The 24,305-nt window shown below is 39.3% G+C and overlaps 1 protein-coding gene across 1 annotated transcript in view; it reads right to left on the bottom strand.

Moving 5' to 3' along the window:
* Positions 1 to 23,838, bottom strand: part of LYPLAL1 (lysophospholipase like 1) — a 30,959-nt gene extending 7,121 nt beyond the window's left edge. The window contains 5 exon segments of the mRNA XM_042445719.1: positions 589 to 704; positions 9,799 to 9,832; positions 9,834 to 9,969; positions 19,925 to 20,024; positions 23,713 to 23,838. Of these exon segments, the coding sequence (XP_042301653.1) occupies positions 589 to 704; positions 9,799 to 9,832; positions 9,834 to 9,969; positions 19,925 to 20,024; positions 23,713 to 23,803 (477 nt within the window). The 5' untranslated portion in view covers positions 23,804 to 23,838.
* Between the last annotated feature and the right edge of the window lie 467 nt (positions 23,839 to 24,305).

The following is a 24,305-nucleotide window of genomic DNA, read 5'->3' as shown; positions in this document are numbered from 1 at the left end:
CAGGCAATATGAAACAACACATTTCCATGTACAAGCCTCTCTGAGTCTTAAGACCCCTGGGGGAGGACTTTCTCTCTGTCCCACCTTTGTCACAGGCCTGTCTGGTGAGAATTTGTCAGAAGGCTTTCTTGGTGCTGTTCTCAGCCCATGGAATTGCCTTCCACGGGAGGCTAGGCTAGCCCCCTGTCTGCTCTCCTTCCATAGCAAGATAAAAACCTTTTCATTTCAACAGGCATTTGATGATTAATTGGTTGTGCAGATGGGCCTTTTAATAAGGTTTGTGTACTACATTCTTATCTTTATTTTATTCTTAAATGACTTATACTGTTTTAAACTATTGATGGTTTTATTACGATGACAAATGTAACTATCTTTTAAAAGCTTTTTTACTTTATGATATTGAACTGAAACATGGCTGAACACTTTTGTAAACCAATTTGGGTCCCAGGTCCAGAGAAAGGCATGATAAACAAACAAACAAACAAACAAACAATAATCAAATAAAAATATGCTTCATAGCATCCATCACAACATTCTGAGACTTTTAAATATCGAAAAATAAGGCAGACAAAGCTGCCTAACACCCACCTGATAAACAGAAGAGTTCTTATTAAGGAAGCTTGAAAGAGCAAACACTCCAGCCACATCTTGGTGATATCTATAGGCTAAATGCATCGCCATGCCTCCACCCATTGAAAATCCACCTATGGAATTTTAAAAGAAAAAAAACACACACACCAGAAGATAAAGAGCATACTGAATCCAAATGTTTAGAACATTTGCTAACTGCTGTCTATTTTCTAGCATAGACATAAGGGTATACTTACAGCAGCTTTAAGAAAGCTGCAGATTTAAGCAAGCTGTAGAGGATAGAACATTTTCTAGCTTAGAAATAACTTTGCCAAATATCAGTAAAGGCCACTGCACCCTGTTTGCAGATTTATACTTAAGAAGACCCAGAACTCTTTTAAAATAAAAATAAAAATAAATTTGTAGTCATTTTAAGCTTGTTTTGCAATTTAAAACATTGCTTTTAAACCACTAGCTCACTAGATAGCAAACCACGCGTAATGTTTGTTTTCCTGGAAGTTAGTGTCAGAAGAATTAGCATGACACTTTTTCTCCATCTAAGCTTCAGTATGTTGTTTGGATTTTACTTAAGCAAGGAATTTGGCAGCTTCATATTCTTCTTACTCTAAAGCAGGAGAGTATGCCACTTCTTCCTTGAGTCAGACTATCAGTGCCTTCCTCCTGCCTCTTGCCTGAGGCTCAGTGGAAGAGCAGACCTTGCTTGCAAGTGGGTCATAGTTCAATCAATGGAGTCTCTCGGAGTTTTCCTATTCCTAAGAAGCAGATGATAGGAAAGATTTCTTCTTGAGATCCCACAGAGTTGCTGCCCATCAAAGCAGATACTACAAAGAGGCTGGGTAATATGGACAAACAATATGGAGTCTGAGCTGCTGTAAGATATACTCTTATCTACATTTTGAGACAGCACTTTGGTATAGACTTTAGCATATAATGAAGCACTCTTAGTGCTTTTGCTTAGTCTTACAATCACAAATTAAAAAACTGATTAAAACCTGCTCCATCTTCTCTAGGACTGAGAATTATGTGGTCTGGAGATGTTCTTGGCCTGCAACAAACAGCACTCAGTACCATAACATAAGGAGAGCCACACAATTCCCGTCCCTGATTCCTAAAATTCACTTTTATTTGACCACCACCAGCCTACTTTAAAACAATTCTGGGTGCACTCCCAAACCAATTTCACATTTTCAAAGGGGGTTTCAGAGTGTTCCTCGTTTTACTCTTAAACTACATTGGTGACAGGCGCACATACAGTAACAGTGGAAAAAAAAAAGAATGAGGGTATGTGTGTCGTATGGGAGAGGGAAAGGACCAGGGGGCATGCATGATCTCATAGCTCTTGATTACTCATCTCTGGATTTCATTTCAAGCCTGGGCCAAGCCAAAAACTCATTTATTTCATGAGAAGATCTATCCTTCTCTGGGTTTATCATTGTAATTCTACGATGATGCATAGTTAATTATGGACAGATGGCTGTAGGTACACAGAAAACACATCTTTCCAGCACTCCTTTATTTACATAAAACTGAGTTAGTACTAACAGTCATCTGATTTTACTCTTCTCCAATTGTTATTAATTTGAGATTTAGGTAATTAATTTATACTCTTCACCTAGAATTTCATGATCCTATTCTCAAAATATTTATTCTACTGAAGAAGGGCAACAAAGCTTAAAATGCCCTGAGGATTCTGAACAAATGTTTTAAAAGAAAAAAAAAGGTTCAGCCCATATATTAAACTTCAGGCTGCAGTGCAAATCTCCAAGACAATGACAAATTAGATAGGATAACACAACACACACAAAACACACACATTCAAATTATATATACAGTTGTATTTTGTATCCATGGACTTAACCATCCACAGGTTGAAAATAGTTTTTAAAATATATATATACTACACATTCCAAAAGTAAACATTGATTTTGCCGTTTTGTATAAGGACACCATTTTACTACATCACTGTATACAATGGGACTTCAACTTCCATGGATTTTGGTGTCCACGGGGGTTCCTGGAACCAAACCCCAGTGGATACCAAGGGCCCATTATATAGGCCAGTAATACTGAAACAGAAAAACCACAAAGATTAATTGTTCATCTATGAAAATATAGTCAGATTAGCAGTTGCATTGCAATTTTTAAAGATATAAATTACCATCAGCCACAAGCTTGAAAGTACACCGTTCTTGGTAAAAGAAATGTCTTAAATCACACACAAGCCCTTTGCTTATTTCATTGTGCAAGTCAGTGAATTATGTCATCACCCCATAGCTCATATATATGTATTGGAAAAGATATTTTCTGTATAAATAGGCATATATTGACTCCTAGACACTAGTGCATATTGTGCATAGATAAAATTAAATATGTTTTGGTGTTTCAAAATGCAGGAGGAAAATGGGACACACTGAAAACTCATTACTAATTTGTAAATGATTTAATCTCTCTCTGTCTTTTTTTTTTTTTTTTTTTTGGCATATACTTAGTCATTAGCTGGCAAAGCAACCTGCCATTACTCACCACCCGGGTCTGATAATGCAGCCACCTTCTGTGAGGAATGCATTAAGCAATGGGGCTCTTGAAAGTGAGGGAAAACTAGAGCTCGGAAAACTTACTTTTTTGGAAAACAGAACCTTCCTGGCACCACAGGCCAAAACAACTAACTTTTCCACACTTTGAGGAAAACCAAAGGCAGATTTGATGAATATTGGTTTTCAGGAAGAAAACTACAGTTCATTCTGCACTAACTTTGAATCTGATTGTGTATAGCCAGGGCGGGGACCTTGTAAAGATTTCTAATGTAAAGATTTCTAACTAAATACCAAAGTTAGAATTGCCCATGCCATCACATTTCCCATTTCTATGTATGGTTGTGAAAGCTGTAGGAAAAAAATCAACTAATTTGAGATGTGGTGCTGGGGAAGAGTATTACGGACTGCTAAAAAGACCAATGGATGGCTCCTAGACCAGATCAGGTCTGAACGCTCCTTGGAAGCAAAGATGACTAAATGGAAGTTGTATTTTGGCCATATCACGAGAAGAAAGGACACACTTCAAAAGACTCTATGGCCATGAGGCTGAATGAGATGAGAAAGGTGGCTGAGGTTAGGGTGACCTGGAGGTCTCTCATATAGAGTCACCATGGGCCAAGGTCAACCCAATGGCAATTAACAACAATGAAGTGCCAGAAAAAGAAAGAAAGGGAAGAAGATACCACAATTTCAAGTTGTATGGATGGTGGAAGGAGAAAGAGTGCCATGTAGTTGCCAATTATGGGTGTGGGGAATGCATTGCAGCCTGTGATGTGTTGCTCACCCATATTGTACGTTGGCCCGTTCTGGACGGGCGTAAAGTACGTATCCAGTATGTACTAGGGTTAGGGGCGTCACTTCCTGATGCCCCTCACCCTAGTATGTACTGGGTATGTACAAAATGGCTGCGCCCGTTCCACACGGGTGCCGCCATTTTGACGTAGTGGTCACGTAGTGTCCGCACATCGCACGGCAGAAGTGACACCGCGAGTGTGCCATTGGGCACTTGCGGTGCCACTTCCGGAGCACAGAAAGAAGCGCCATTTTCGGGCTTCTTTTTGCTCTGCAAGGGAGCTGCACGGTACAGAAGCTGCGGCTCCCTCGCAGAGCAACCGGCGGCGGCAGCAGACCGCCGCTTTCAGGCGGTCTGTAACGCGCCATAGTCAGGCTATTTAAATCTTACAGAAGCAACTAGGACTCTGTGCCAAGCCAATGCTTGCTGTTGGTAATGGACTGGATGACGCTACAGGAAAATAAACTGAAACTTAATCCAGTCAAGACAGAGATGCTACCGATCAGCTATAAGGCAGATCACAGAATAGGGATTCAGCCTGTATTGGATAGGGTTACATTTACACTCCCCCTGAAATCTGGTTCAAAGCTTGAGTGTGCTCCTGGACTTAGATCTGAGTCTGGATGCCCAGGTTTCACAGTGGCCAGGAGTGCATTTGTACAGCTAAAACTCATGCACCAGCTGCACCCATTCCTTAAGATGTAGATCTGGCTAAAGTGACACATAATTACATCCTCTTTGGATTACTGTAATGCACTTTACTTGGGGCTGCCTTTGGAAACTGTTTGGAAATTTAAATGGGTTCAAAATGCTAGGCTGCTAACTGGGGCAGGTTACAGGGAGCACATAACCCATCCAGCTGAAACAATTCTACTGGCTGCTGAGCAAAATTCAGTGTTAGTTTTGATGTTTAAAGACTTATATGGCTTGGGTCCAGATTATGTGAAAAACTGCAGATTCCCATTAAAGCCTGCCTGTGCTCTAAGATCTATAGGTGAATGCTTTCTCACAGTCCCACCACTGTCCCAACACATCTGGTAAGGACATGAGAGAAAGCCTTCTTGGTGGCTGCTCCCAAGTTTAGGAACTCCCTTTCCTGGGAGGTCCAGCTGGTCTCCTCCCTGCTGTCTTTCCTTCAGCAGCTAGACCTTTTTATTTAAGCAGGCATTTGTGTCAGCAGATAAGAGTTTTTAATGGGGAAGGGGTGTAGGGTTTTTCTTTTGTTTTAAATTTCTTTTTAAATGCTGTTTTGTGTTTATAATGTGCATTTTAAAATCAAGTTAGTTTAATTGTATTTTAACTTTTGTATTAAATAGGTTTTTTTAATTGTGTTTTAAAGGTTGTACACTGCCTTGTGTCCAGATAGCTCTGTGGCACAAATCACATAGCCCATGGGCTGCACACTATCCCCAGTACTGTTTCTGTGGACCCCAGGTCTCTCCTGGACCAGCCTGCACTGAAAAAGAAAACCTTTTAAGACTTAAAAATGGAAACAGGGGTTCTGGGAAACCTCCAAGATTGGCAATTCTTCTTCAAAACAAGGCATAGGGATCACCTCCATCTTGCTTTGTCCCCAACATCCCCAAATAAATTTGATAAAACTAGAATCAAAATTTTAATAACTTTTCCAGGCTTTTATGACTTGTGGCAAATCTCAGTGGCAGAGAATCAGCTTCCAAGGTTATTAACAACATGATTAATCAACATGGATAGATGGTGATCTTGGGCTGCCCAATAACTATGGAACACTTTCCTCTTCGCTTAGCATAACAATCTCATTTGTTTAGGTGTCAGGAAAAACTTTTTTAATTTATCCAAGTATTGCAATCAATTGTACAGCTCCAACTGTGCAGGTTTAAATCTCTTTTAAAGTTTCATTTGGCCTTTTTTCTGCTTTTTGTATTTGTTTTGTATTTTAAATCTGATATGATGAAGGGCAGTCTAACAATATTTTCAACCAAGTTATACTGGTAGTAGTGCAGATTCTAATGTTTTGAAAGTTAAATACCTACAGTGACAAACTGTTTGATAATGAAGAGAAGATACAACTTTATGAGGGGAAGCAAGATTGGGGCATGCAGTGCCATGGAAACAGACTGGCAGCTTGCCCAGATTTTTTTTTCCATTCAATTCCTTCTGTTTTCAGTTATTGACAATATTCACTTTCTTCAATTTGTACAGTGCTGTATTTCTTCACTTCCCATTTATATATAGGAGAGAGTGAACATGCCAATATTTTAAGAATTGAGCAACTTTCATGTTTTTTCTCTCGTGGTTCAGTAGAGATGGAAGAAGGCTAGCAATAAACAGAAGAGTGGTTGCATGTCTCATGTTATTATAATGAAACAAGGGGTCAAAAAGCATGCCTGTATTTCTTGGCATACTGTTGAGCCTATGGCTCTGTCACAGAAAGTTTATTTTCACTGGCTGTTCATAAAAGTGACTACAGGTGGCAAGGACCAATTGGCTTGGATCAGGATATTTGTGGCCTACCAAACTAGAAGGAGAAAGAGTGAAACAGAAAAAATGACCTTGAAAAATGGACAAGAAGAAATAATAAGGATTTGCCACAGGTAGAAAATATATATATATATATATATATATAGAGAGAGAGAGAGAGAGAGAGTGTTACAGTTATACTCTGCCACTTAGTACATCAAAGAGATGATCAATAGAGTCTGAACCTGCAGGAGAGGCAAAAACAGCCTTTTAGTACATATACATGATGTATGCTGTTGACACATACCCAAATGAACAAGCCAGATAGATCTTTTCAAAGTGAGGTTATCAGTGATTCTTTGAGCTGGAACAGACCGGCTCTAAAAGCTGCCGTCTGGATGCCTTGGGGCTGTGACGTGTGTTTGCCACAGCCCCAATCTGTCTTCAGAACGGGTGGATTCAAGCAGCCCTTTCCGCCCATCTGTTTCGCCCTTAGTGTAAGGCTGCATCTGCACTGCAGAAATAATCCAGTTTGACACCACATTAACTGCTGTGACTGAATGCCATGGTATTTGGGGAACTATAGTTTTCTGAGACAGTCTTCTCTGTCAGAGGGCTCTGGTGCCACAATAAACTACAGTTCCCAGAATTCCACAGTACTGAGCCATGGGAGTTAAAGTGGTGTCAAATTGAATTATTTCTGCAGTGCAGATGTAGCCTAAGACTGACTGGAGGAGAGCCTTTAAATCTATAGCATAGATTTACAAGGGTTTTCTACATGGCTGTTCCCAGACACTGAATGTCCTCCCCAGGGAGGCTAGCCTGCCTCCCTCCTTGTTGTGTGGCAAAAATTACTGTATTCAGTCAGAGAATTTGCAATTGACCTGACTTGCAACAAATGTGGCTTTTAAGTAGATGGGTGCTGTCTCTTGCTTTTTCTGCTTGTTTTAACATGATGTTTTCTCTTTCTCGTTTTTTAGCTTTTCATTTGATTTTATTGGCAGATACACCAAGTTCCCATTCATGGCACAAAGGTGGGATTTTCCTAAGAATATAAATAAAACTTTATGCGAGTGCAACAGCACTTTCACCTCTCCCCCTTAGCCCTCTGTTATGCCAATATACAGGTCCAGAGCCAACTTTCAGATATACTAGGGTTGGGAAAGAATAGTATATCACTTCCCATGTACCTGGAATGCAACAGCATGGCTTTTGGAGGAGCAAGCTCAAAGCTGACTGTTAACCCCTCACACTTGCCCAACAGACTATCCTGAGCATTTGGTACGAAACAAAATGGTCTCACACAACATGCCAAATATTGCAGGAGTATATCTGCTGAAAAGTGTGGCTGATGTCTGCTTTTCCTCTTCTGTGGCCACTATGGATCTTGAGACGGCCAGCAGCTCCCAAGAATTCTTCCTGTATTTGGCGGTTTCCAGAAGATCTGAGCTCTTGCATGAACCCAGAAGTCTTGTAAGAGTCTCTCTTCTCATGATACTTGAGGTATTCTTATACAGGCCTGCCTCATGTGCCCCAGCCAGTCTTAAACAGGCAACGGACTATGCTGTATTGCTGCTTTTAAAATCTGGCAATCCTACACTGAGGTATGTGTGCAGGAAATGAACTATATTTGCATTAGTTTAACATGTGTTTAAAACATTATTTTAAAAGGAACAAACAAACAAAATAAGTGCTTAGAATCTGGTAGGTCACTGAAAGGGGGGGGAAAGGGACAATAATAAATTATTACTTTCAATAATCATTGGTTTAACAATAGTGTTAATCATCAGATTGATAATTATCCCATTGCCTCCACACTGGGCCAGACTGATGCTTATGTGTCATAGTTCATATGGTATTTTAAACACAGGACACACGTAATGCATTAGGGTTTTTTTTTCCTTTGAAAAAATGGTATGGAAATTCACCTGCACCTTTGAAACAGCTCAAAAGAAAGTTTTGTGAAAGTTTTGTTTGGGCAATCACCAGTTAGCTTGGGCATCTTTGCAGAGCAGCACTGTTCCAAGCAGAAATATATTTCTAAAAAGTGACTTCACAGACAGAAAATATTTCCATAATAGCCCACCCCAAACTCTGTTATATTAGGACAAAGTACAGTGAACTTTGTGCTGATGTCGTCCTAGCCTGTCCAATGGTTAGAAGGATCTTAACATGCTTCTCGGTTCCAGCAGAAGGTTTAAAAAAACATGAAAACCAGATTAAACAATCTCTGCTAAACCTTGGAGCTGGGACAATGAGCTACCAAGGCAAAGAAAATAAGGAGCTTCAAGGAGCAGGACATGCTCAGACCTAGAAATAGGCACAAAGAGCCCTGGCTCCATCACTCGGGATCTTCCTGGCTTCTGAATAAGATTTTAGAAGTTCCCACATGAAAAACAAATTTTAACCATCTTGGATTATTCATTGTTGTGCCTGCAGTACCTAGTTAGCTCCAATATGGTGGAAGCATTTTTCCCATACAGGGGAGGAGGGAGAGCATGCCAACTCCAGTGCATCATATATTTAAATCCCACATATGAAGAAAAAGCAATAACATCCTACTAACAAGTGCGTGTAGTATAATAGATACTTCAGCAAATTTTACACATGGCATATGCTTTCCGCTGACTCATGCAAGGGAAAAGTGGCCTTATCTATAGCAGATGTTAATGGCCACAATGTTACTGTTATTGAACAGTTCCCATTTATTTCATATTGAGCTTTGCAAAGCACAGCCTACCAATATTTAAACAGTGGCAGCATTGCTCCATTTGTCACTAAGCTTCTGAACTCAAGTAAGATGCAAATGAAAATTATGTTGATTAATGCTGTGACAGAGTGCATTCCTACCCTAGACTACTATTTCTTACTCCTCACAGAATAATAATAATAATAATAATAATAATAATAATAATAATAATGTTTATTTATATTTCCCGCCTCTCTCATGGATCGAGGTGGGATTACATCAATAAAATAATACAATACAGATACAATCAATAAAACATTAATACTGAATTGACCAACATTCCTATTAGTTATCTAAAATAGTAGACAATGGTCTTCACAATAAAACTCCAATCCTGCAAATCCCATAAGAACAAATTTTGCATTTAATTAGAATTTAATTTTTGTATTTAATGCATTTCATAGTCCTTTCTAGGCAGCAATTTTTCCCAAGGCAGCTAATAATATAAGACATAAAACCCTCTATCAATATAATCAATTCATAAAATCATCAATCAATTTAAACCAAATGTAAGAATGCAACAGTGAAAATGAGCTGAGGACAGCAACTAAAAGGCATTAGCAGAAACTCTACCCAAGCAGTACAAAGGTTTTTTGGCTACTCAAAGCTTCCATATCCACTCACCACATTTTCAGGTTAGGCTCAGCTCACAGAATGAGCTCTCTTAAAAGTTTTCTCTTCTAAAATCTTACCCAAGAGTATTCTGTTCTTCTTGATGCCATTTTTTAACTTCATCATCAATCAACCCTGTAAGTGCTTGACACATTGAATCAATGGTTTCAATATGTTCTGGGCAATCGTTAGAGATCTTATATCTGTCAAACCACACACTGGACAAGGACCCTCTCATAGGTGTATATGGTCTGGAAAAAAATGGTGATAGAAAAATATGTGAGAACAGACATTGTAATACATCCATGGAAATCAATTAATTCTGTGTCTTAGGAGTCTTTCCACAAATGCTAGCTAGAGTGGTGGTAGATGGACAGCACACAATTATGTAGGTGATTAAGACTCAAACTACACGTAACAAAAATAAATCTGTTTCTTTAAAAAATATTGGACCCAGTTATTTAGGAAAAAGAAATGGAAGAAGGAAGGAATGAAGAGGGAGGAAAGAGAGAGGATAATGGAGTAAGTTTTGTATCAGGTTGGGGCAATGTGTGGTCCTTTAGATCTTGTTGGATTGCAGTTGTCATTAACCCTAGATGACACTGCCATTGGAGAGGGATGATAGGGAACTGCAGTCCAAAATTTGGAGGGCCACAATCCTCTCAATTGATATATATCTATATAGCCAGGATGATGTAGCAGCTAGTGTTTGGAGATCTAGGTTCTAGTTCTCACAGAGCTATTAAACTGAGTAAGAACTCTAGGGCCAGTTGCACTCTTAGCCCCACTTACCTATTTATTCTGTTTGTTTGAGAATAAAATGGGGAGCAGGGTAGCCATATATGCCACCTTGATCTTGTTAGATGAAAGTTGGGCTATGTTGTTGTGGTGTGCCTTCAAATTGTTTTCAAATGATGACAACCCTAAAATTACCCTAACACAGGGTTTATCTGATAAGATTTGTTTGGCGATGGGGTTACCTTTGCCCCCCCCCCCAAAATGTTGAGAGAGTGTGACTTGTCTAAGATCACCATGTGGGTTTTGATGGCTAAATGGGTATTCAAACCTTGGTCTCCAGAATCCTAGTCCCAGTGCTCAAATCACTACACCATGCTGGATCTCTAAAGTGGTCTATATGATATCTACATTGCAAATTTAAGAGCAAAAGGGATGTCTTGGTGACAGGGGCTAAACCTTATCCACAGTGTTGGGTCCTGGAACTTTCTATCAGCTAGATCAGTAATACAGTACTCATACATTTGCCTTCCAGATATTTTTCACTTCAGCTCCCAGAATTCCTGACTGTTGGCCAAGCTGTCTGGGGCTTCTGGGAGTTGAAGTCCAAAACATCTGGGGGACCAAGTTTTAGAAACCACTGAGGTAGATGCACTTCCATTATTAAAAGAACCCCAGAGAATGAAAAACTGTAGGCAGGATGGAGAAGTGAGTACTGTATGACTATAATTCAAATGCTTGGACCAGTGGAAAAAACAAAGAGCTGGGTATAAGCTTCAGGCCCAATTAAACTCTAAAAATACTCTACTTTTCCTGAACTCCAGCTTGCTATTTATGTCATATGACAAATAATATCTTATCCACCATGGCTGTTGAGAAAATGAACAAAGCTGTAAAAACATTTTTACATTAAAAAATTGAAATTCATTCTGTGTTTCTGAGCTGTAGATGGCTACTGAATTCTGCCTGAAATATTTAACATTACAGTATTTAATTATCATATTGGGGCCTAAATATTCTAAAGCAGCAATTCCCAAACTTTGACTCTGCAGATGTTTTGGACTTCCGCTCCCAGAATTCCTGACTGTTGACCAGAGGGTGGTTGGGCCTTCTGGGAGTTGAATTCCAAAACACCTGGAGGACCAAAGTTTGGGGATCACTAACCACATCCGATTTGGGCTTAGAAACTAAGTAGGGCCAGCTTTGGTTAGCATATGGATGAGAGACTGCCAATGCATACCAGATGCTGTAAGCTATATTTCAAAAACACTTCTGAGTATTCCGTGTCTAAGAAAATCCTATGGAATTCATTGGGCCATAAGGTGAAGGATGGCTTGAAAGTGTGTGCGCGCATGCACTGCACAATTATCATACATGGTAGCTTTAAAAAACTTTGCACAACCAACCAACCAGCAACCAGACAATAATAATGGAAGTATTAACTCATTAACATTTAAAAAGAGCCAGCATGCCCAAACCCTAAATATAACTGCTGGAATCCCATTGCGTTCCCCTATGCTAGCATCTGCACTTTTTCCAGGGTTGCACAGCTGTGGCGAGAGATAGCAGACGCTGCCCAAGAGCCAACAAAGGAATAGCACAGCATCAAGTTCAACAAGCATAGCTATTCCATCCCATTTGTATACTGGATGACACCATTTTTTGTGCAATTAGCAAAAGGAAGGATGTGTAATCCATTTCTTTTAATATGACGTTCTTGTTCCTTTTTTTTCAGGACCATCAAATCAGTTTAGGAGCATTTTTCAGATGGGGACAATGCAGACTAAATCTGAAGTATAGTTTTTGTGGGCATTTTGTGGAATCAGACTCTACAGAGCAGCACTTTTAAAAATATACTGTAGCTGTCTTTCTTGACAAACCTCACACTTTAAATGTTGTGACAGTAAAGATCTATTTTTTCTACAACAGAACAAAGAAGCTTGTTTTCCTTTCCTGACAGCCTGTTTTGTGTAGATTAATCCACTGGTACTAACTCCTGATGTCTCTTGGCTCTCTTCCCATTGGCAACCCCACTAGTATGAATGCCAGTGTTTTCAAATACCACCATGAAGAACAGCAGTAGAGGTGCACACTAGAGAATAAAATCATTTTCTAAACATGTTAGCAGAGTTTCTTTATTGTGATAAATGCGAGCTGCTGAAATAGGCTTCATTTCCATTACCCACTGGAATGATCCAACGAAAATGAATCAATGTTTTAAGTGTTCTTGATTTCAGTGTGGGAAAATTTAAACATTTGGCTTGATCTTAGCCTTTTTAGTTTAGACTCATTGAAGATGGATGTATATGCTTAATTACTTTCCTGAGTCTGAACCTAGGGCTTTGTATCATCAGCTTCCATGCTAATAAAACTCAGTCTTGCTCCCACAAAATGGAATTAAAAATGGATTACAATAATTTCTGAATACAAAAAAGTCTTAATGAACCCCAAGTGATGTTTTTGAAACTTTCCTTTGCCATGTCTTTATTTCTGAAATGCTCTCTGTGGTTTAGCAAATTTGGGAAGTCACACTAAAGGTAGCAGGGAAGGATATGTCAATCTTGCATGTAGAGTATGCATAGTAGTAGCTATGTTGACTCGGTGTGATGGAAATTGTAGTATAACACATCTGAAAGGCACTTTGTTAGGGAAGTGGGCAATACAGACTGGATCATAGGATGCTCATTCACCCAAAAGTTTAAAGAAATATATAAAACCTTCTAACCAACCAGCCAACCAAATTTATTACAAAAAAAAATTTGTAAATCTCATGAAACTGGAATGATCCGACATCCACAAATGTGGATCCTTGGCAGATTTTAATGCTTTTACTCAGTAAAACATTGCAGTTACCAATAGTTTTTGTGGTCTTTTTCCAGAAGAACAAACATAAAGATAAGCCAATGATTTCCTATATACTTGTGCACATAGTATAGTTTTACTACGATATATGATTGCTTTCTCATGAAAGGAGTGATTCACCCATGAGTGTGTCTCTCCTTTTTTGTCTATAACTAACTACTGTATACACAGTAATTGAACGTATTGATCTACTTTACTAAAAAGCATTGTGTGTACCTGAGTACCACACTCCAACTAAAGTCTATTTCCTCAGATGTATTTGGTGGAGTAGAAGCCAGGGATAGACCTATATATGCCATTGGGAGCCCTGGTGGCACAGTGGTTAAATGACAATACTGTAGTCACAAGGTTGTGAGTTCAATCTGAGACATGGCTCCAAGGTCCACTCAGCCTTGTATCATTTTGTAGGCCAGTAAAATGAGTACCCAGCTTGTTGGGGGCAATTGGCTTACACATTGTAAACTGTTTAGTGAGTTCTGTTTCACTGATAAGTGGTGTAGAAATGTACTTGCTATTGGTGTGTGACACAGTCAATTCAAATTCAAAATCCTTTGTGTATGAAAATGAAGTGGCAAGTCCAGTTTTAACAATGGTCGTTTGTGAACAAAGGCATTAGGAACTAGCCTTTGTGTGTGCAAATGAAGTGGCAAATCCAGTTTGGCATTCGAAACTAGCCCACAGGTGAAGAGATTAGATGAGTGTAGGATGCCCTCATTGGGAAGGGGTTATATAGTCTTGAAATGTGTATAGTGTGCCAGGAAGCCATTATCTTTGTTCAATCCACTGCTGAAGGACTATAGTCTGTAGATGAACTCCAATTCTGCTGTTTCTCTTTCTAATATGCCTTTGTAGTTCTTTTGTTCAAGGACCGCTGTTCTGAAGACTGAGATGGAATGCCCAAGGAGATTGAAATTTTCTGCACTGGATTTTGCGTATTCCCATTCCTAATGTCTGATTTATGTCCATTTATCCTCTGCTGCAGGGACTGGCCTGTTGCCTGATTTAGAGCGCTAGTGGGCATTGATGTTATAATAGGGCATAAATCACATTGGAAAATGATCACGTGAATGTTCCCCTAGTATTGTAGGTGATGTCATTAGGTCTTGTGATGGATAAATGTGTGGGCAGAGTTGGCATTTTGGTTTGTGGCAAAGCTTAGTACCTGTGTTTCCATCTGTGTCTTGTGTCCTGCTGTTGGTAAGTATCTGAGGTTTGGAGGCTGTCTGTAGGCAAGTAAAGGTCTGCCACCAAGAGACCATGAGAGGTCCAGAATGGGTTGCAGTTCATTGATGATGATGTGCCTGAATAGTCTGTTGGGAGCTGTATATGACCACTAGTGGAGTTCTGTTGTTTTCTCTCTTGTCTGTTCTGTAGTAGATCAATCCTGGGTACAAGTCTTGCCTTGTTTATTTGTTTTTTTTTTATTTCATGTGGTGGGTACTGTAGTTTGAGGAATGCTCATTGTAATTCCTTGAGTGTGGCATCCCTGTCTTGTGGGTCTGAGCAGATGTGATTGTTTTTAAGGACATCCAAGCCTTCTGATACACTCGCATCTGCTCAGATCCACAAGATAGGGATGCATATCTTAGACTGTCAATGTTCCTTCCTCTGATCTTCACTCTTCCTTCTTCAGAATCTGAACTAGCTCTGCATGTGTTTACTGTGTACAAGTTAAACACGGAGAGTAACAGAATGCAGTTTTGCCTGATCCCTTTGCCAGTTGGGAACCTTTAGCAACCCTTACACTATTTCTTCAAGCTTGGGTTACATATCTGTATTCTTCCTTGGTACTTTGTGCTTCCTTTCCATTCTTAATATATGCTCTCTTTTTTTCAACTTCATTTTCTCCTTGAGTTTACGGTGCAGGCACATCAGCTTTTTAAGATAATTCCTATTTTAATTCTTCCATAGATTTGTTTGCGATTGTGCTTTTAGCCATTCCTTCTTTATGAAATCCTACCCAAGCTGGGTGTCTTTTTCTTTTAGCATCTCTAGCCATGAGATTCAGATGACTATTTATCTGAGCTTAAAAGAAGATCAATTTTCAAGAGGTCTTAAAAAGGAAAAACACAACATATTTAAAGAAGACTGGATTGATGTCATCAACTTCCTTAAAAAGGAGTGGGGGAGAGATGTAGTGGTGGGAATAGAACCCCTGTAAGCATTGATTGTATTTGATATCTCTGTTAATCAATCATTGCCAGATTTGAACAAAAACTAGACTAACTCCGACGTCATTTTTGTTTAATTTTTAAGTGGGATCTACTGGCCTGGTGTACCCAAAAATAAAAGCTGTATAGAACTTGCTGGAGGTTAAGCATAGTTATAAACCCTCTTTTTTGCGTATTTGTTTAAAAGGTAATGTAAGATTCAAAAAGTGTATGATTAAAAATGGACTGCTAGCTAGGAAGTAATGAAGGAGGAAGGTAGGTATATCTTTATTGCATCAAACATCTTAAGCTTGGAAATTGAATAATTATTTGTGTGTGTGTGTGTGTGTGTGTGTGTGTGTGTGTGTGTGTATATGTTTTTATCTTTAAAAAACTCAATAAAGACTATATTTAAAAAAAGATAAATTTTTCTGAAATTCAGGATTTGTGTTTACCTGTACTCTTCTTTTGCCTGTCCCACAATCATTAATTCTATTAGTAGAAAATACTAACTACTTTGATTCCAGTGACCAATTCCTTCCCATTGGCTAGGTTCAACTCCAGTATTGCTGATCCCATTGTTTCTCCCTCCACCTTTTGAAAAGCAATGAGTTTTAGGCCACAGCAGGACCAATGGGCCATATTCAGCTCATCTCTCAACTCATCTCTTGTTATCAAAACTTAGTTATGCTCAACAAGACTTGTGTATCAAATAGCTCCCAATTTTTTTTTAAAAAAAAACAGTACCTTGCTGACTCTGTGGTATAGCAGAAGAGTCTTGATATGAGACATACAAGGGGAAAAAAGGTCTCTAACGCACGCTTGAAAAAAGGATCTGCATTACTCCATTTTACAGCAGTCAACAGATATTTAAATTTTTAATGAAAAATGTAATAAAAAGAGTCTAAACTATCTGTTGGCTGTTGGAAAAGCACCCAGAGAATCAATTTATTCATATATTAGATTTGTAAAAGAAGAGAACTGAGAAAAGGAAATGCTACATAAAGCAAGATTCTTTGACCTAGATTTGTTGAAAGGAAAGCATAATAAGGTACAGTATAGTCATTTCATAAAGTTGAGACTACATAATTTAAAGATGACCACGTTGGCTGTTGCAATGCCAATTTAAACTATCACTTTCTATTTGTAAGACAAAGAGGGAGTGGTATTCTATTTCAGTTTAGACAGTCAACAGAAAACAAATGTTTAACTTATACCACTAGATGCTAAATCAGTATTTAATGTTGCAACTATACCTACTCCAAGGAGAGAGAGAAAAAACACCATTTGCTGTAAAAACCACTTGAACAGATGTGGCACTGGATGCTATTTTTAAAGCCCCAACTTAAGTTACAGCACATTTAATCAGAATAATTGAGTGGGGGAGGGGGAAATGGAAAGGCTAAATTATATTTGACTATGGAAAGTTGATGTAGTTGTCAATTCTCCATTGCAGAGTAACAAAATTATTATAGGTACAACCTCAGTTAATGAAGCAGATGTGTTCCTGAGCATTACTTGTTTAACATAAAATTTGGGACCAGATGCAGAACTAACACGGAAAGACGAGAGTTTAGTTGCCACACCAAAAAAAGATGGGGCATGTTTCAGCAAACATTTTATCCAAAAGTAACAACACATACATTTGAAATGAAGAAAACATGTTGTATCTTCTTCAGAGCACCGAAAGGCTTCTTTCAAACTTTATCTTTTACTAGCCTCTACTTTTCTTGAAATTTCTCTTTTGGTGGCCAAATACAAAGACTGTGTTTTTTTTTTTAAATAAAAAAAACATGCTGAGGGTAGCTGGTAAGACGAATCCCCTCTCTCCTTTCTCTGTTTTGCTGTTCACATATGCTCAGTGAGAGATTCTGGAACCAGCTTCTGTTTACTACATATTGTACATGGCTACAATACGATCAGTTAAGAGTAGAGGCTCATCCTTTGCCAGCTCAAGCTTTACTGTGCTGCTTACTGAAGACACAATGTTGCAACAGGTTACACAAAATCTGCACTTCTCCAGCCCTCCTTCAGCATTCTCTCAATGTCAATGCTGCTAAAAAAACTCAAGCCAGACATAGGTTGAGGAAGAAACAGAGAGCTAGTGGGGTGTAAAAAGCCTTCACTGTCAATGGGTTTGTTAATTGAGCTATGTCTTGGAAAAATCTATATTCCAAAATTTCCTCTTACTCTTACTGCCTCCCTTGAAGACTTCTGGGTCCCATGGCTTAATATGAAACGAAACACTTTTTATCATTATGTCATCACATATTAACTGTCATAATTTCTACTGTGAGATCAACTGTATCAAAACATTTAATTTCACCAAAAACTACCATTGTGTTTCCATTATTCATACCAACTTGTAGAAATCTGATTTATAGTAACAACATTGACTCCTACAAGCAGATGTAACATCTATTAATGAGATCAAACATGCTACACCTGTTCCAAGTCTCTGTTAGAAACACAAGCAGCTAGTACCGACCATGCCAGATTATTTGTTCATCTAGCTCAGCAGTCCCCAAACTTTGACCTTTAAGAGATTTTGAACTTTAACTCCCAGAAGCCTCAGCCATATTGGCCAATAGTTTTGGATTCTGGGAGCTGAAGTCCAAAATCCCTTAAAGAGCACAGTTTGGGGACCACTGATCTAGCTAGTATTGCCTACTCTGACTGGCAGTGGCTTTTAGTGTGTCAGGCACAACCTTTTCAGAATTTGCAAGTTCCATACTACAAGTATCAATGGCAGTTTACAGACCGCCCCTTTGGGGCGGCCTGTACCCGCCCCTTTCCCTGCCAGATCGGGGCCTCAGCTGCCACAGTGGTAGCCTCTGAGGCCCCGATCCGCCACTTTCCAGGCCGCGGGGAAGCGTTAAAAGGCCGCTTCCCCATGGCCTGGAAAGGGGTGTCCTTGGGACAAAAAAAAGAGGCCACTTGGCCCCTTTCTGCTTTGCATCGCTAGTGCAGCCGTCTAAAGGCTGCACCCAGCGACGCAAAGCTGGAAAGAGCTCCGAAACGGAGCTCCTTCCGGCACCGCGGAAAGGGCGCCCCAGGCGCCCTCACACGGCACCAGGATGTCACTTTTGTGCCGCTCCGTTTGGGGGTGGCGCAGTTGTGACGTCACAATGGCGGCGCCCGCCACCATTTTGTACATGCTCAGCACGTACTAGGGTTAAGGCGTCCAGAAGGGACATCCTTTCCTAACCCTAGTACGTGCCGAGCACATACTTTTGGCACGTGTGGAACGTGCCGATGTTACCTTTAACATACTACTTTTCTAGTAACAAGAGTATAATGACATTGCTCCTCTGAAGTAATATAGAGGACTAATATAGAGTACAATGTTCACTCTTTACTTTAAAACAAAAGTGGGAATCATGCAGCCTTCCAGGTGTTGTTGGACTTCATCTCCCAAAAGCCCAGCTGTTATTGCCAATCGTAATGGACTGTGAGAATTCTAGTACAGAACTTTTGAGGCAATAGATCCACTAAATTTATTATAACCAGAACACTGCAGAACATTTATTCACAGATACAGCCACATTAAATCTGATTGCAACAACCTCTGTACTGGATAACAGGAAATGGGCAAGAATAATTACTTAAAGTATATTTTTGTTCAGAATATGATTAAAATGATGTGATCGCTTTTGCTTGTCAAGAGAATATTCACTTGCTGTTGAGTAGTTATAGCCTTGTGTTAGCAATTTGCCACCCCAAGGAACCTGTCCAAGAGCATGATATTACTGTCCAAAATAAATAAAATCTTTAAGCTGTCAACATTTTGGCACAGCAGTTCGCCTGTATGCTAGCGCTCAGAGGCATGAGGCTGACAACTTAAAAGTTAAATTTACAAAAGGGTTGATGTTAAGATCTTAACAAAATATGTAGATTGTGTGCATGTGTGTAAACGAAGGCAGTCATGTAAACAAGTTTCTTTATACTTTAAAATACTGATGTAATTATAACCATACTAGTCACTACCATATACAGGACTTGTTATGTAAATCCAAGTGTCTTAAACTCCTTGTGCCTTCAGTTCATTCTTTCTCACAACCACCCCCAAAATTAATTTATTGTTGTGTGACCTTTTGTAGGCAAGACTTAGGTTTTTCAGACCTGAAGACCTGTTTATCTACCTATTTTACAAATGGGGAGGAGGCTAAGATATAATAATATTCCATTTACCAGGATGTGATACTATATCTGAACAGAGATCTGAAGACAGGTATTCAGGAACAGATTTCCAATTCTGTAGCTAGGATCACTCTAACCAATTTAAATTTCAGGGCAAATGTGTATTCTTTGTGCATTCCCCAAATATTTGCAGGAACAAGTACATACCTTATATCTGCTCTTTTTGCCAGTGTTGCTTAACAATAAAACTGTTAAGAACAATTATTTATAATAATGGTTATCTGAAAAACAGTAATTTAAGAGTTGCATGGAAGAGTACCTGGCAGGAGCTGTTGGATAAATGACCTTTATATGTTGAAACGACAAATCCTGATTCAAAACCTGCTTGATCCAGTCTCTTATTCCTTGGCCAGTATCACCTAATATAGAAAGACACAATCTGCTTTAGATATCTATAGAGTACTAAACACTGGGGACACACACACACAAGTTTGCATCTGAGAGAGAAACTGCACAACATTTGGAAATCAATGCTCAACCTTACTGAATTTCAGGAAAACCTAGCAGTACTTGATGTCTCTCCTTGTTCCATACATAGTTATTTTGCCTTCTCCTTTCCCCAGCTGCTGGAGCGCAGAGGCTTCAATACAGCAGAGTATATAAAGTAAAGGCATGACAACAGGCTGTCGTTCTGTACTCTGTGAATAAAAGTCTCACTAACTTGGAGCTCTCAAGCAACAGGTGTTGTCTCTGGATCAGGAACTGGCAGCTCCAGCTATTCTACTTTCCATGAAAAACGATCCCTTATAAACACAAGTTTACATGTAGGCAGTAAAAACAGCTTTACAGTGCAATAACCCCAATAAGTTTCACACTTTTTAAAAAAGGCTATTTAAAACCACATAAAATGGCTTTGATCTAGCTCACCTACTCAAACACCAGAAATTAAAGAGCTGCACGAGAATAGCACCTGCTGAGGGATAACAATCTCAGCATGCCTGTAGTCAGATAAACAAGGCAACCTTAAGGTAATGAAAAATACATCAATATTAAAGTGTTCTGGGACTGTAAACATGTTCTTTGAAACAGAACCACTGAAAGGTCAGCTGCTGAGTCCAACGTGTGATTGCCTTTTTGCACTGCTAGCCACCTTGCTATGTTGTAGATAGTAATGCAGAACAATGTACCAGTCCACATTAAGTAAACCATTCTGATCATCCTCATTAGACCCTAACTGCCAAAAGAACTGAACAAAGAAAACACCACTATTACTCAAATTAAAAAGTATCAAAAATGAAAGGCTGCACACTACTTGAGATCCTAGGTGGCTGAAAGGCAGAGTTGCTTTCTTATTTTACAAACAGCTAAAAGGGTAGCCATGTTAGCCTGGCACAGCAGAAGCAGTGAGTCCTCTGGCACCTTAAAAGTGACATGATGAAATTTCTGGCTAATATTTGGCATAGTGGTTTGAGCGATGGACTATGACTCTAGAGACCAGGGTTCGGTTCCCACCCAGTAAGGCCATGAATCCCACCTTGGGCAAGTCACACTCTCTCAGCCTCAGGGGAAAGGCAATGACAAACCTCCTCTGTGGCATTCCCTGGGAAGCCCAGAGGATGCGACCCCTCCCAGGATAGCAATGTTTACCAAGATTGAAATGTGATAACCCTACTGGCAGACCATAGGCTTATGACTTGCCTTCTGGTAGACAATGCTTTATCCGTGATTGGGTAAGCCCATGTTGATTCGGCTGAGACAGTGTACACACCTTGCTCCCCCCTTGCTAATTAGAACTCTCCTAAGTACACATTGGTCCCTGATTCCTTTAATTGCCTTCTGATGTACAGTGAGATAACGTGAAACCTAATGTGTCCTTGATGTCAATAAAGGAGGCTGGCCAAAACCTGGCCAGCTAAGCTTTGCACCCCCATTCCTGTCTCTGCGTCTCTCTCTGCCGCGACACTCCTCTGAACAAATCTTGCCAAGAAAACCCTCTAATAGGTTCAACGTAAGTCAGAAACCACTTTAAGGCACACAACAGGAACAACTGAGGAAGAGCCAGGGTGACCAGAGGTCCTCCTTTTCCAGGACATGTCCTCCATTCCTGTCTACTGTCCAGGAGGAATTCCAAAATGCCCTCCATTTCAAGCATTAATTTATATTTTTATGAGTGGCTCCTTTTTAAAAGCTTGAATTTGGTTATGTCCTACATTCTTCTTTAATGGCCTGCATTCCCAGGCGCCTTGTCCTCCTTTGCAGGGAGGACACCTGGTCCACCCTGTCTCCATCCGTCTTTGATTTTGGGGGAGATTCAGGCAAAACGAAAACTGAGGCTACTTAAAGACTAATTTAGGTCCAAAACACACTGCAGAAATAATCCAGTTTGAGACTGCTTTATATTACTACTATTATTATTATTATTATTATTATTAATATCCCACGCTTCTCCCAAGCCTGGGACACAGAGCGGCTTACAACATAAAAAAATACAATTAAAAACATGCAAAACTAGTACATCAAAACAGAATTATTATTACTATTATTATTATTTATAAAGCGCTGTAAATTTACACAGCACTGTACATACAATCAATTAAAACAGATAAAAATAAACCTGCCTATAGCGTACATTCTACAAAAATAGTTAAACGTAATACATAATAATATAATAATAATAATAATCTGCAACAAACAGATTATACAGTGTGTCCTCGCCTTACGCGGGGGATCCGTTCCGGATCCCTCCGCGTAAGGAGAATTCCGCCTATGCTCGAGCCCCATTGGAAACAATGGGGCTCGTGTGTGGCGGCGCGGCGCGCAACAGGCGGGCACGCCCATTCAATTGAATGGGATGCGCCGCCCCTTCCGCCCCACGTGCACCCCGCAGCTTGAGCGCGTATGCTCAAGGCCGCGTATGGCGCGCCCGCGTATGGCGCGGGCGCACTGTACTAATCTGAACGGATTATGGAAAACTGCGATATGTTTTAGTATGAAACATTTTTGTAATTTCAGTGTACACCTATTGCTTTATATGTTTATAAAGCAAATGTTTATATATTAAATATAATATATGTTTAATATAATATATATTATATTTATATCAAATATACAAATAAATATATAAATATATTAAATTAATATATATTAAATATGATAAATATTTATATATTATACATTTAAATATAATATATGTTTATATTTAAATATAGATATAATTATATGCTTATATTTAAAATAGCAATTATTTTAACTTATAAATCTATTTTTTTGTATTTCTGATACAAATACAACATGTTTGTATGTATTTTGTATGTATAGTGTATGTACTGTTGTTTTATGCAAAGGCCATTGGCCGTAAGAGGTAATAAAACTTTGATACTTCGATACTATATTTTATAGAGCTAACTGACTGTAAAAGGTTTTAAAGGTTTTAATTATTTTTGTAATCTGATGACTATAACCTGTATTTGGTTGTCAGGAATAAACTGTATTGTACTGTACTGTAACAACAGCAGCAACAACAATAATAATACATAATAGCATTCAAACAATAAAAATATAGCAGACAACAAATTATTACTATTAAATTAAATTACTACAATAATTGAAACAAATCACATATTTAAAATATCACATATTTTTAAAAAGATTTAAAAAATGTTTAGAAGACATTAAAACAGTAAAGCACCCTGGGGACTGTAGTTTTGTGAGCCTTCTCTGTCAGAGAGAGAGAGAGAGAGAGCGCTCTGGGGCCACCAATGAACTACAATTCCCAGAAATCCATAGCACTGAGCCAGGGAAGTTAAAGCAGTCTTAAACTTAAACTGGATTATTTCTGCAATGTGTTTTGGGCCCTAAACATACAAGGTGTGTGCCTCTAGTAGACTGCAACTCCCACCATCCATGAATATGGTGGCTGGGGATTCTGGGAGCTGCAGTCCCACAGGTAATGTTTCAGAGTAGTAGGTCAGGCCCTTGAAAAGGTGGAGGGCTGGGGGTCACCCTGGGATGGGGAAAACCCTGTCTTTGGCAGCTCCAGTTTCCCCCTACAAACTGAGGCTCCTTGGGAGTCCAGAGAGCCCAGTGCTAGCGCCACCTGCAGGCCACCTGAACCATGAAGAAAGATGATGGAAGCTGTATGTCTCCCCGCAGGAGCCGCCACCACTGCGCCCCTCTGCAGCGCTGCATTGACTGCCATGCTGATTCCTTTCTTGGCCAAGCAAAATGGGCGGTTGGAACGTACTGCGCAGGCGCGGCAAAGGAGCGGAGGCCTTATTATTTTCCCCGCACGTACATGGAAACGCCTCAGCTGCCAAAGAGGGAGCGGTTTGCGCATGCGCAGGAGGGGAGGTATAGCCTTTCAGCTATACAGGCAGATGAGGGAATATTATTGAGCTGTATTCAGGCTGCAACTGCACTGCTGAAGAAATAATAATAATAATAATTTAATAATATTTAGTTCTTAACTCGCCTCTCCCCATGGATCGAGGCGGGGAACAACAACAACAACATAACATATTATAACAACAACAACAACATAACATTATTATATTATAACAACAACAATAATATAACATTATTATAACATATTATAACAACAACAATAATATAACATTATTATAACATATTATAACAACAACAATAATAATCATAATATTATATATATGTGTGTATAATATTTTCTTAAAACTGGAACTTAG

The sequence above is a fragment of the Sceloporus undulatus genome, chromosome 1 (assembly GCF_019175285.1).
Source record: "Sceloporus undulatus isolate JIND9_A2432 ecotype Alabama chromosome 1, SceUnd_v1.1, whole genome shotgun sequence".
NCBI classification, from domain to species: domain Eukaryota; kingdom Metazoa; phylum Chordata; class Lepidosauria; order Squamata; family Phrynosomatidae; genus Sceloporus; species Sceloporus undulatus.
The sequence above is the reverse complement of the archived record's forward strand: the minus strand, read 5'-3'. Positions and strand labels throughout refer to the sequence as shown.